Source organism: Aspergillus pseudoviridinutans (assembly GCF_018340605.1).
Source record: "Aspergillus pseudoviridinutans IFM 55266 DNA, scaffold_5, whole genome shotgun sequence".
NCBI lineage: Eukaryota > Fungi > Ascomycota > Eurotiomycetes > Eurotiales > Aspergillaceae > Aspergillus > Aspergillus pseudoviridinutans.
Window position 1 is genome coordinate 3853858 of NW_025091285.1, and position 13083 is coordinate 3866940.

The 13083-nt window shown below is 51.3% G+C and overlaps 6 protein-coding genes across 6 annotated transcripts; 2 read left to right on the forward strand and 4 right to left on the reverse strand.

Moving 5' to 3' along the window:
* Positions 1-246: 246 nt before the first annotated feature.
* Positions 247-2520, forward strand: Asppvi_008411 (putative C6 transcription factor; the record flags this gene model as incomplete). Its single annotated transcript, XM_043304280.1, has 6 exons — positions 247-344; positions 397-607; positions 670-841; positions 895-926; positions 975-2348; positions 2398-2520. The coding sequence occupies 6 exons, from the start codon at positions 247-249 to the stop codon at positions 2518-2520; spliced, it is 2010 nt and encodes a 669-aa protein (XP_043160215.1).
* A 3-nt stretch (positions 2521-2523) lies between these two features.
* Asppvi_008412 (putative short chain dehydrogenase) lies at positions 2524-3375 on the reverse strand (the record flags this gene model as incomplete). The annotated part of the gene is made up of 2 exons (XM_043304281.1): positions 2524-3165; positions 3211-3375. The coding sequence occupies 2 exons, from the start codon at positions 3373-3375 to the stop codon at positions 2524-2526; spliced, it is 807 nt and encodes a 268-aa protein (XP_043160216.1).
* Positions 3376-3686: 311 nt separating this feature from the next.
* Asppvi_008413 (uncharacterized protein) lies at positions 3687-5130 on the reverse strand (the record flags this gene model as incomplete). Its single annotated transcript, XM_043304282.1, has 2 exons — positions 3687-4992; positions 5111-5130. The coding sequence occupies 2 exons, from the start codon at positions 5128-5130 to the stop codon at positions 3687-3689; spliced, it is 1326 nt and encodes a 441-aa protein (XP_043160217.1).
* A 546-nt stretch (positions 5131-5676) lies between these two features.
* On the reverse strand, positions 5677-6752 carry Asppvi_008414 (RTA1 domain-containing protein; the record flags this gene model as incomplete). Its single annotated transcript, XM_043304283.1, has 3 exons — positions 5677-5948; positions 6012-6397; positions 6457-6752. The coding sequence occupies 3 exons, from the start codon at positions 6750-6752 to the stop codon at positions 5677-5679; spliced, it is 954 nt and encodes a 317-aa protein (XP_043160218.1).
* An 880-nt stretch (positions 6753-7632) lies between these two features.
* Asppvi_008415 (transcription factor domain-containing protein) lies at positions 7633-9764 on the reverse strand (the record flags this gene model as incomplete). The annotated part of the gene is made up of 4 exons (XM_043304284.1): positions 7633-8206; positions 8273-8638; positions 8695-9562; positions 9647-9764. 4 exons carry the CDS (start codon positions 9762-9764, stop codon positions 7633-7635), a joined length of 1926 nt encoding a protein of 641 aa, XP_043160219.1.
* Positions 9765-10518: 754 nt separating this feature from the next.
* Asppvi_008416 (cupin domain-containing protein) lies at positions 10519-11046 on the forward strand (the record flags this gene model as incomplete). Its single annotated transcript, XM_043304285.1, has 1 exon — positions 10519-11046. One exon carries the CDS (start codon positions 10519-10521, stop codon positions 11044-11046), a length of 528 nt encoding a protein of 175 aa, XP_043160220.1.
* Between the last annotated feature and the right edge of the window lie 2037 nt (positions 11047-13083).

A 13083-nucleotide genomic window follows, 5' to 3' on the forward strand; every position in this document is an offset into this window, starting at 1 on the left:
GAACCAGCACTAGGTAATATAAGTAGAAGACAGTCAAATTATACATTCAGCATAATTCAGTCTTATGCAGAGATATGAGGTAAGCAATGGCTGAACAATTCCACCAATCATAGCCTATCCTCCTTAGCTCAGCAGCTTCTTCCACGTCTCGATCTTCTTCCGTCATCAATTTATCAGTAGACAAAGGGGCCTGGAATAACTCATCAAGGCGACTGATTATTACCTACTTTACTGGTACATGTCGACATGGATGCGCCATCATCCACAGCCTCAGCTGCATCGAGAGCTGGCCCTGCAAAACGCAATCGAGTCCCGCTTTCTTGTGCTTCATGCCGGGTGCGCAAGTAAGTGTTCTAACATATGGGATTATAATACATATTGAACTGACACGGTTAGACTGCGATGTGATCGTCATCAGCCCTGCCACAACTGTGTGATGCGGGGATCCAGTAATCTTTGTCTGTATGCTAGTCGTCCCAGTCGACGACAGAAAGTGAATAGCTCGGCATCTCCGTTGGAGGGCAGAGCCACAAGTCCGGTCCATGGGCGGCTCTTTGACGGACTTTTCTATCGAAGTGGTAGTCACTGGGATAGTGTCCTCGGTGAAGTACGCTTCGTCATGTCCAAAACATGGAAGATGCTGAAGATGCTGACGGAAGATTTCTGTAGCTGGCGACATTGACCATCCAAGATGAGTTACACAAGGATACAAGCAATCGTCCCCAGGGAACTGCTCCTGGATTGAGTGAGGAGCTGCTAGCGGTCATGCCATCTCGCTCCGCGGCGGATAGACTGATATCAGCATTCTTTGCTCCTAACTCTTTCGTTGGCCCAACAAGGTGTAAGGTTTCTTGAATGATGTTGCTGAACCCTATCATCTGACAAAAATCGCAGATTCGATTCATTATCCGACGTTCATGAAGCAGGTTGCAGCCATCCTTCGTAGTTAGTCAATCGTCGCTGACTGTAAACAGTACGAAGAATACTGGAAGAACCCCTCATCCACTACTCTAACATGGCTAGCTCTGCTCTATTCAATATTCAGCTCGGCGATGAAATTTCTTCCTGATGCAAAAGACGAGTCGGGGATGTCTGAGGCGCTTGGGAAACTCTACCACAGCAAGTCCGGCCAATGTCTGGAGCGTATCAAACCAAGCCAGACCACTCTGCAAACGCTCCAGGCAATGATCGCTCACGGCATCTTTGGTTTCTCTCAACGTGAAGAATGGGGAGCTGGATTGATTACGCACATCGGCTCGATCGTGCGACTGGCGATGAGGCTGGGATTGCACCGGGATCCGGCCCATTTCTCCAATCTGACGCCCTTTGAGGGGGAGATGCGCCGGAGGATCTGGAGCTCGATCGACCAGATTGACTGCCTGTCCTCCTTTCATCTTGGCATCCCAACTGCCATCCGGACGGAGGACTCTGATACGGCCCTGCCGCGCAATCTCCTCGATATCGACATAGATGAAGGCATGAGCGAGTTGCCATCGTCAAGACCGTTTTCAGCGAGTGTTCCAATCGGTTATTTACTGGCCAAGAACAAACTCACCCGAGTGATGAGACGGGTTGTCGAATTTCTGAATTCCGTACAGCGGCAACCTTACGAAAGAGTGTTGCAACTTGACAGCGACCTTGTTGAGGCGTATGGGTCGATTCCCCCCCACTTGCAACTGAACAACTGGGACAATGCGCCAAACGAACCTGCATATGTAATGGTGCAAAAAGTCCAGTTAGACATACTTTACCACCAGGCAGTCACCGCACTGCATCGAAAGTATCTTCAAGAAGCCCGGAAAGACCCTACATTTGCTCTTTCTCAGCAAAGAAGCATTGATTCGTCCATGACGCTACTCCAACATCAAGCTACCATATACAAAGAGGCTCAGCCGGGAGGGTGTTTGAGCAACTTCCATGGGTACACCATCACTCCTGACAGTGCGAACTTTAGCCTGGCTGCAATGGTGCTGTGCTTATACCTGCAATACTGGACTCGAACAGAGCAGACGGTTTCTTCGCGGACAGATGCCCGTGTTCAGGAGATATTCCAGGCTCTCGACACCTCGCGCCGGATTTGGAACACTCTGGCAGGTGAGAATCATGAGGCAGGAAAGATTGGACTCGTGCTTGACACAATGCTGGAGCTGTTACGTCCGAAATTTGGTCTTCCAGATCAACATGCACCAGCCATGGACCTGGCAGTCTCAGCCGATAGCGAAAAAGGTCTTTCTTCCGATCCCACTCTGAGTGGGCAGTCTATCTCTACAGGTAGTTCTGATGTACATCTTCCTGCGGATAGGGATGGTGCAGGCGAAGCCAGCATGGATATGGTTGACCTTGATTGGGTACGTTGTTTTCTAGTATGACAGGACCAAAGCTAATAGAATCTACCAGGATGCTTGGGACTCATTCGTGCAAGGAGACGATTTTGAGACTGCGTATGAGAGCCTTCTTCTCGGCGAGGACTCAACATTCCTAATCGAAGACCTCGACCCGAGTACTTCCTCGACTGTCTAGAAATCACAGCTCGGTATGCAACATATTTGCCATGGGACTGATAGCCGTGACCCATGCGTCGATCGCAGCGCGAGGGAATCCATCAGCGACGTACTTCTGGATCTTCCCATTCTCCGTGACCTCCAACCCTCGCACCACTTGGTCAACGTATTGCTTGACCGGCATCCCCTGAGGCTTCGTCCCACCCATGCGTCTGGTCAATTCCTCGACGTGATATTTATCTAATTCTGTCTCCACGTACGGAGGCAAAATCTCCACCACATTGATGCAGGTATCCTTGAGCTGGTTCCGCAAGAGCACCGTGAAGTAATGCAGCGCTGATTTTGTGGCGCAGTACACGGGGAACACGGCTGGGACCAACGCCAGACCCGAAGTCACGAAAGCTAGAAGACAAGGTTGGCTCGGTCGCGAGGCTTTGAAGTGTTCGATGATGCAGCGTGCTAGGACGGTCGGGCCGGTCAGATTGGTTGTGATCTCGTCGGTGATGGCGTCCGTGGTTGGGTACTGGGCTGCAGAGGCGTCGGTGGTGTTGAAGTCCTGGAAACGCTGGATGCCCGCATTGATGATCACCGCATCAATATCTGGGTATCTCGCAAATGCTTCATCTATCCTGTTTGGCAAAGCTGCAAGATCCTTTACGTCCATCTGCTTTGCGTTAGATAGTCGTATGTTATAGAGCGATGCACATACCTGGATCGAGCCCAACCCTGGTAGCTCAGCCGTCAGAGCATCCAGTCTCTCAGCTCGACGACCGGAAATAATGACCTTCTTGCCTTTGGCATGATACTGGCGAGCCAGTTCTTCGCCAATCCCCGAGGTGGCTCCGATGATAAGGATTGTCTGAAAGGTGGCCATGTTGTGTGAGTAGAACTGTTGTGATGTGTTGACTAGACGAGACGTCCATCGGGCAGAGGGGAATTTATAGATTCGTGGCTACATTATTTTTCAACGGAGACTGTATGACTGAGTTGATAATCTCCGAGGATTTAAGAGCATTAATGCTAATGTGCGTCACTCCGGCCCTGCCGCATTTATAGCGGAACCTTATCTCCACGGACTTAAGGACAGCCTTGAAGACCAGAACATTCGCAGTGAAAATCATCGGTAGACCCACTTAGAAGAATTCCAAAAGATACTACGATGCACGAGAAGAGAATGAATTCTGTCTACCAGCTAAGGCATTCCTCCCAATCATCCCACTCTCCGTCCATTCCGTTGGACCGTATACGGAATTCCACCCGCACTTGGCGAGATTCATAATCAATCGCCAACGGAATGCCATGAAGCCTCTTGAACTCGGGGATCGGCTGATTGTCATCGAGACCCAGCTCCTCRATTTCTTTCGCTCTTCGCGATACCGCCGCCAGTATCGGCGCCTCCCAGACTACATCCGGATACGGCGCCGAGGACAACAAGTCGATGGCCTCTTGCCGGACAGCTGAGTCCCGACATTTCGTCGCGACAAAATACAACGGGTAAATGACGCCCATCTTCATTGGAACGCCGACGAGCGAAGTCGCAGCGGCACTCTCTTGGCAGGCGTTGGATGATCTCGCCAGGGAAAGAATCCGCTTGAACGCATACAGGAACCGGTCATACAGCGTTTCCTCAGCATAGACGGATGTAGATGCGGTGACCAGCGCGATGTAATACTGGATGAGCAGAAGAGAAGCGCGCGCAGAAGTCTGCGGACTGCCCTGCGCCTTCTGACAGGAATAGGAGTACCCGAATGCCGACTTCCAAAGCTCAAGACGCGCTTGCAGGGTCTGTGTGTACGCAACTAGCTCCAGAGGAACGCAACCTAGTTGACGTATACGGTAGAAGTTGCCCGCATTACGGCAAAAGTGGACGACTCGAGCGTACTCCTCCATCAGGCAGTTTTCGGCTTGGTTGAACGAGTCGAAGACGTAGGGGATCGGCGACATTTCTTCGGGAACCGTGACTGGGGAGCGGATCCCGACGTACAAGGATGCTTGCATGTCCATTCGCGCATAGGCTCTTTGGATGTCCGAGTCGACATTCCCCAAAGGGCCCGCATTGAGGACTATCTTTAAACACATCTCCAGGTGACTCAACCCTGCAAGATAATCCCGCATGAGAATCTCAAACCAGATACAGATGATCCCGCAGAGCAGGGCCACCTGCGTGAGATATCTGTCATTCCCCATATCCTTTACTAATTCCTGCAAGGAAGCCAACGCCCTGCCATACTTCTTCAGCCCGAAAAGATACCGTCTGCTCCGGGGAGGCTCATCAAACCCATGTGTCCCCACTGAGCCATGCTCCATTCGTTCCTGCATAAGCGCGCTAAGAGCGACAACGCCTCGACGAATAGCGATCTCCTGGTGCATGGCTTGGATCATGAGAGGTCGCCAGTTCGAGTACTCGCTGCCACAGCTGGGCACGTCCAGGGAGAGACACTCCATAAAGTATTGCACATAACGTGCGTCTTGTTCGCTTTCTTCCCATAACCTAGGGAGTTGTCGCATTCTCACCGTCGATGTCAATGTCCATGTCTGAGCGAATGAGACTGCGACTGGGCTAGTCTGTGTAAGGGAAGGGCCATCGCAGCGACGACCTGTGGTCGTACAACGCTTGCAGGAGGGCCATGTCTCGTCGCAGCGTATTCGCCGGGTTCTATAGCAGCACGAAGGATTTAGTTAGCGAATATCGTATCAGATGTACACTCTCTTGTGCMTAATTTGAGAGGGAAGGGGTCATACTTGCATGTTCGGCAACCTGTCCTTGATTTAGTATGGGCTCTGCGCATTGTACCGCGTCTTCCTTGCGTATTCCTGTGAAATTATTGATACGAAGACAACAAAGGCAGTCAAACGTTCTACATTCTGAAACAAAGGGAGATACTCCTCCGTATACATAGCGTGGGTGGATATCGGATATATCTCGGTCTACTCAGCCCACATTATACCTGTTTCGGAAGACAAATACGAACAGACCAATGGCACTGGACAAATTCTGCTTGGCGATTGACAAGATTGGGATAGTTTTAGTATTTGTCCAATCATGTCCAGCTACGTAAATAGCCAGCTCGGTGGGCTCAATAAAGTTGGTCATGGAGACCCTCTCGAGGCAGACATTTTCAGCGCTGACCATTTTTCCGCTCTAGGTAAAAGCCTCCACCTCCTATAACCTGTGCTAAAGTCTATTCCCCTGGCCAGCCTCAGCCAACGGGACACCATCGTCCTGCCGGGCCTTTAACGGCCACGACATGGGATCCTTCCAATGCCCTTTTAGACTCAGTCCCGGGTGGAAAATACTCATACTGCCACAGGCGACGACCATGCTCGCCCCCTCGAGGATCATGAATGCGATCTCATCGTTGGCCAGGTCACTGCTGAATCCGCCGTTCAATTCTGCCGTACGAAAGATCGATCGGACAAAGATGAGGAAAGTTGCAATTCCCAATCCTGATGTACTATCAGTCAGATATCCCTTCCATAGAGCTGACCATTTGCGGATATGGAACTAACCCCAGAGAAACCCTCTCCATTTCCAGCTGCCACCGGACGAGAACATGCAGTGCTGTGACTGTCGGTGTCGGCGCAGCCTCCATAGGTAATTGATGGCAAGCGCCATGAATGCTCCCAGCGATGCAACCTGTGCCGCTAGGCCTGTGATCATGATGTTGACCCCGGTATGTCGGAGGCCATCCTGATCCCGTCCTGCGGTGGCAGTGACGGCTCCGCCTGCGGCCTGGAGAATGAGACATAGAAGGTCGCATGTCACGAAGATAATGGCGTATGTTCGAGATTTAATCCTGGAGAAGTCCTCGCCGTAGACAATGATGACCCGGCCAAAACACAGGTAGATGGCTGCGGTGATGAAGGCAGGTCCGATGGTTAGACAGATGAGATACCTAGCTGTATTAGCATCGCACGGTGACAGGTAAAGGGGGATTGATCATCGGTTACTGACTGGAGAAAGGCAGAGAAATTGAACGGGTTTGAGTGAAGCATGAGGCGTCCGCCGTATCCGACGACTTCAAGAAGCAGCCCGCCAGTCATGCAGGCGAGGTAGGACCAGGTACGGGAGCGGACTCCCTGATAGATTTGGACAAGCAGCATGATGAGGAAGAGAACCAGGTATAGGGCATTTCCTGGAAGACTGGGCATGTAGCGCACCAGAGCCCAGTCAAGAGGACATGTATCTAGCGTGCAGGGCGCCGTGATGGTTGGCATTGGTGCCGAGATCTGACTGGATGGAGTTGGCATGGTTGTTTTTATTTCCCGAGAAGTGTACAATTGGAACGAAAAGATGAATCGTTAAGGGAGAGCGACATCTCATTTATAGTGTAGGGACAGCCTCTCTGCTTTTCAAACAGCGCAGGCAATGCTAGGCTGTTTTGATATGCCAAGCCTGTATTCGTTTTCCCAGTGGGTCAAATCCGATGATGAGCCATTTCGTGCGAGCTAAAATAACTTATTCTCGAGTGTATGGGCCAATAGCATCAGCTTTAGTTGCCTGGACTCTGGACTCCTACCGATAGTACTTCGATAGGTGCTACGACTTACAAGCGCGACGAGTTGAGAGTTGTTTCGGCGAATGACCAGCTTGGAATTCCCCATTTCATTCGCGCCCAAAATAGATTCTTCGTGTGAAGTATTTCCCATCCAACTGCATGAGGCGGTATAGTCTGGTAGGCCTGGACTTCTACAGACGTGAGCTGTAACAGAGCAGATGAGAAAGATGAAAAGGACCGGGCACAATTCGGTTCGCCATCGTCGAGGATGCTGGCAAGCATTTGAGACATGATGTCGTTCCATATTCTTGTTAGCTTTTTCATAGGCAATCCATAACCCTTCGTCCTCGTACGTGAGTCGGAACTATGAAATCCATTCCGTTGGTACTTGAAGATTGGTGTCAAAGACCCCGAATCTAGACCATATCTCCTCACTGCACCAGAAGTGGAGTCATTATAATGCCCTCAGCAAAGCCTGTTCTCATCTGGACGATGACGCATTTCCGCTCCAGCAATTGTTGTAAAAAGATTGTTCAACCCTCTAGCATGTAAGAGTAATGGTACACTACAGACTTTGCTGTCATTCATTATCGCCGTCCAGACTGATCGAGCAAAGGGCATAGCAACTGATACTAGGCAGACCACGTTGTCCAATCCACATTGTCGAGCCACGCTGGATCCTCCAGCCCGAACAGCGGAATGTGAGCGTCAAATCCAAGATACTCAAAGACGTCCTGGAGCCCTGTATGGTAATCTACGCGAGATGGAGGAGCTTCGTTACCGGGTGGATAGTGTATATCAATCACCCTCTGCCACATCATCTGAAGCTTGTTCAGGCATCGCCTGACAGACAGACTGAGATGCTCGTGACTACCAAATACTGAGACTGCTGTGTTCCATGACTCCGAAGCCACGGTCCCGAAAACATCAGATCGCAGCATCGCTGCTACCAAATGCAACATCGCGATGCGGAGGTAGAAAATACGATACCACCAGGGTATGAGTCCAGTCATGTCTGGTCGCGAGCACTCCCGAATCAGCGTGATGAGCTTCTGTGCGTTTTCAACACAGACCGTGGCGCATGTTTGGAGCACACGATCGCCTATGCTTGTTTCAGCTGCTGGAGAAACTTGATGCGTCTGCAGATGCGATAGACAGAAGCGAGACATAAGGGGTCTGAGAAGCATGATGCGCGTATGCGCCAGACTGAAAAGCGAAGACTTAGCTTGTCTCTGATATGAGAACTAGCAAATAGGGCTCGGCAAGTCTCACCGCAGACGAAGAAGAGTCAGCCGTCCGTCGAAGACATTGGACGTTTCACCACTAGCCGCATTGTGCGGGAGGGGAGGGAGGCTGTTCTCTAATCTAATTAGACGTTCATCAATTTGCATGACAACACTGGGTTCGGCTTGGGTTTGTAGAACCAAGTCTTGCCCCTCCGCCGCACTGCTGGCGGGGAGCCCTTGAGAAATACCAATGTAGCCGGTGATTCTGGCTACTTCTTGCATTTTCTCAGGCACTGCAGCATCCGCCATATCGTCGGAGCCAGGTAGGTTGCTACCATTTCGAAGTGAGCCGAGGGTGAAGAAGGGAACACTCGGTACCGTGGAAGGCCGCCCGAGCGACCAAGAAAGGTTTCTGGGTTAAAATCAGCAGAGGCTCAGGTCTACAAACGTGGGAATACTTCTCCATACCTGTCCATAAATAAACACTGCAGCCAAACATCCCGTGTCAACTGGGTCTCCCCATCCGACACAGTCGGATTCTTCTCTGAGCGGTCGAGGCCAATGTTCAGGGCAATCCGCACAGCAGAACCCAGTGCCATCCATGTCTGCTGTAAATTTGGAGTACATTGAAGATACCTGGTCATAAGGACCAGACATTGAATGATCTCCAAAGAGCCGGGTTGCCAGAGGACCATCTCTGGACGCAGCAGATGCCAGGCTCGAAGAAAGAAAGTCCTGCTGGTGCTGTCTCTTTGTTCCGAAGGAGTCGACTCCTGTAATTGGGTGGATAAAGCAAAGATAAGGTTGAGCGTACAGAGAAAGCTTTGTTCATCGCATGCCATCTCTCCACCGTCAAATAGGGCCTGGTACGCGGTACAGAAGGATCTATGATCAAGCAACGGTTCCAGAGGATCGAGACATCGCCAGTACAGGTTCGCCAAGTGGTCGGCATGCTTGCGCGGGGGAAGGACGTTGTCCGCAGGATTTACAGCGACATCTATAACCACTGGAAGAGACAACAGACCAAATAATGGGGCATCCGTCAGAGGAATAGGACACCGCTTCTTCGAGGACGGCAACCCCAATTTGGCCTCCACAGCAGCCTTGACCTCGAAAGAGAATTCTCCTGGGTCACCGGCGGCGTGAGCGCTAGGAGTGCCGATGACATCCGATGGCTCCGAACGTGTTTGGGCGGATGTACCAGGAGTCGGTAGTTGTGGAGATGCTGCAGCGGATGAAAGAGGATCGTTGACAGTACTGCTACGGCGGCGGGCTGACGCCGCGACGTAACTGCATGTTTCCTGAAGCTCTGTTTTGCGTTGACATCTTCCACACACTGGACATACCGTAATCAGCATTTGCAACTTCAGGACCGAAGACATTTTATCGGAGGCTATGGGTTAGAAGAAAATGGAAGCACCTGGACGGAGACCGTCGCATTTGACCTTGCGACGACGACAGGTCGCGCAGGCAAGGGCGGCCTTGTATCTCCTGTGTCGTAGGGAGACATGCGGGTGGGCTAGAGAAGCCGAGGACATCTTGCAGACAGAGTTGGTCGGTGCGAGGTAGAAAGGTCTGCCATACGCCGCGCTGCAGTGCTACCGTTGGATGGTCTCAAGACTTCCCAGGTTGGATGATGTGAAAATGCATGGAGACCAGGAACGGAAGAGACGGAGAAGTTGCGCCATGCAACTTCCACGCACCAGAGAGTAACATCACATCTCTTTCCTGAGTGGCTGACATACAACCAATCATTGGGCATTCCGAGCTGGCTCGGGTATGATGATTAGCATGCCGAGCTAGACACAGCACCAACTCCTCACGAGAGGAAGAGTGTTAATCTTATGTGATTTGCCCTTTTGGTTGTCTGCTGCATAGACTACCAAGGTTGGAATGGCCGCTCTACAACAACAAGTCATACGATGGCATAGACTCGAGAGCTCGGTCGTTCACTCCCGAGTGAAGGTCAAGTCTCCGGATGAAAAAGGCACCTCGGAACGGCCTATAATTGGCCGGTTGCGAGCAGGCCGTGTCTCGTCTGATGTCAAAATTGCTTTCGACGTCTAGTATTGGTCGTCAGCAAGACATTGTATCTACCAGGGTCCCATCGCACACCATAATTGCATGCAGACGCTTGCAGGCATCAAGTCTACTTACATGTGAATCCCGACGCGAAACCGGGTATCTCCGCCGCGGGCTCATGTTCCGCTTCTCTTTATATACTGTCTGGTCTGACGGCGTATCACCAACGGCTAGACGCATCTTTCTCAGTGGCTCGCACACAGATCAACCATGGCTGAAAATGTTCTTCCCAACCCAAAGCGGTACATTACCGACAACGATGACGAGGGCAACTCCTTCTTTTCCAATACCTTCAACGAATCCCTTTCCGTCGTGAAAGATCTCGGCGGCGCCCTCACGCGCCTGGGCTATACCACAGACAAGCCGCCTGTGGTGCTCACAAATGGCACCGATCTCAAGCTCTACGAGACATCGCTCAACGAGCTTCATCCGCTGGTCACGCAGGGTGGCGGTGCCAACGTTTGGTACATCGATACGCCTCCAGACTCGGAGAGTCCCATGCATCGGACCGTGAGCCTGGACTTTGTCATCCAGATCGAGGGGGAGATCGAACTCACCCTGTCCTCTGGTGAAACGCGTATCATCAAGCCCGGGGACTTGACAATTCAGCGATCTACTTTGCACAAATGGCGCAACCCCAGCAAGACACAGTGGGCTCGCATGGTTGGCGTCATGTCAGAGTGCCAGCCCGTTGTCACGAGGAATGGAGCTTTGGGTGAGGAATTCCCGAGACACTGAGCAATAAATGGTTGGCGACCAAAAGTGTCTGATATAGCTGCCATGAGGTACATTGTTCGATCTGCAAGCTTGTCAGGACCATCACCGGTATTCGCCTCCAAGACAGCGGCAATGTATTGTAACTATACCTTTCTCCTGAATATCAGATGCATACACGGCTTTTCAAATTAAGACATTTCCTATCTATCAAGCCTCAGCCACAAAAGTGAATCTCCTAAGGCAACCTTAGCGTCAATTATGTTACTCATGTAATCTTTGCAATTCCGACAATGCCGCACTTGTTTGAAGAAGGACTACACTTGCGCCAAGTAACCCGCGTTTGACTACCCTCTCTGTCTAATGGCAAGCCTGAGCCTCCACATGCGTGAGTTTCATGCCCCGCCCCCGCAGTGACTTGCTTACACTTCACCAAGGTACTGGAAGGAGCCGTTCCCGTCGGGCCGCACGGGTGCCTCTTGCGGTTCCCCATGGGGTCGAATTCAAAAGACATGAAAGAGCCTACCGGATCTATCAACATAGGAGGAGGGCGTGCTACGGTTGGGCCTAATGGAAAGGAGAAAGTGCCTGAACACAAGACAGGTGACCCTCGTATTGATCCTCGTATTTAGCACATGACACAGGGCAAGGCTGAGGCCAAAGCACAAAAGAAGGCTATGGATACTCCTATGAGCATAGACCATGTAATCATTCACGTATCCAGTCAGCGCCCCATCAGAATAATATGCTTGTTTTGCTTGCTTAGGATAGGCAAGTTGTGCTCAAGCAAGTAGTGGCAGTCTGACCCCTGTCTGAGTGGCGCGCAACTTGTACGACGCCAGAGCCAGTGGATCTTCCTTCCCTTGGTATCACACTAAACCCAGACGACTCACCAGCAAGAGGTGTATGGGCGGCGTCAGTGGGAGGAGACTTGCGGACTGGAATCAGCCTCACTCCACAAGGCTGAATTCATGATCGCAGGTCAAAGCCATGGCTAGCCTCAAAGGCCTAAACTCTGCATGGAACCGCGCCAGGACAGGAAGCACACCAGTGTGGTATAAATACTCATGAACTTCTTTCTGGAACTGACAGAAGCCTCGTTGGGTCGATTCACCTACCTCTTCCACTAACCCACACATCATGCACGCTCGGTTTGTCCTCGTCATCACCGCCATCCTAGGCGCTCACCTGGCGCATGCCACTTACCATCTTCGAGGCGCCCTGATCACCCCAGCTCCCAAGCTGCACGACTTGAACGCAAGGCAGGCTGCTCAATGCCAATACGCAACTGATACCGTTTGTCCAGACGGGAATGGTTGCTGTCCGTCTGGCCGACCCTGCACGGTAATTCATGGGTCTCCTGCGTGTGCTGGGAGCTGCGGCGCTGCTGACCCAATATGTCCTAATGACCTATGCTGCAGTATTGGGGAAGCATGCGTTCTGTCAGCTGGCAACTACTACTGCAGCTCGCGAATTGTAAATACCTTTACACTGCCAAAGTTTACGATAACCTATGCAACCACAACCCCTGCAACCACTACATTTGCAACCGAGACATTTCAAACCGAGGCATTTCCAACCCAGTCCTTCCCAACGGCAACACATGACACAATGACTCACACCGTCACAGTGTCTAACATCCTGACACGATCTTCCGAGAGTTCCAGCGTTTCATCGTCCTCTAGKGCGACTATGCCTCAGATCTTCTCAATTTCTTCATCAACCGCACTAGGCTCGGGCACACCAGTGACTCCAACGACAACTATCCAAAGTGGCGAAGCCCCAGCTGCCGCAGAACCATGGATTGGAATCTTCCTTAGCTGGCTCACCGGGCTGCTTCTTATGGTTTAGAATACCGCCGGTAAATGGAGAGACACAGGCTGTGGAGATGCTCGGAATTGTAATGGAGGAAGCTGGGTTGCTATCATGAACATGCACAGGGCCTGTCAAGTGCAATTCCTTGTCTATAGCTTACATTTTTGTATTTATTCAGTAATGGCATGAGTGATGAGGTAATAATTAGAGATGTTGCGTAAGGATAGCATGATTGCACAGATGCTT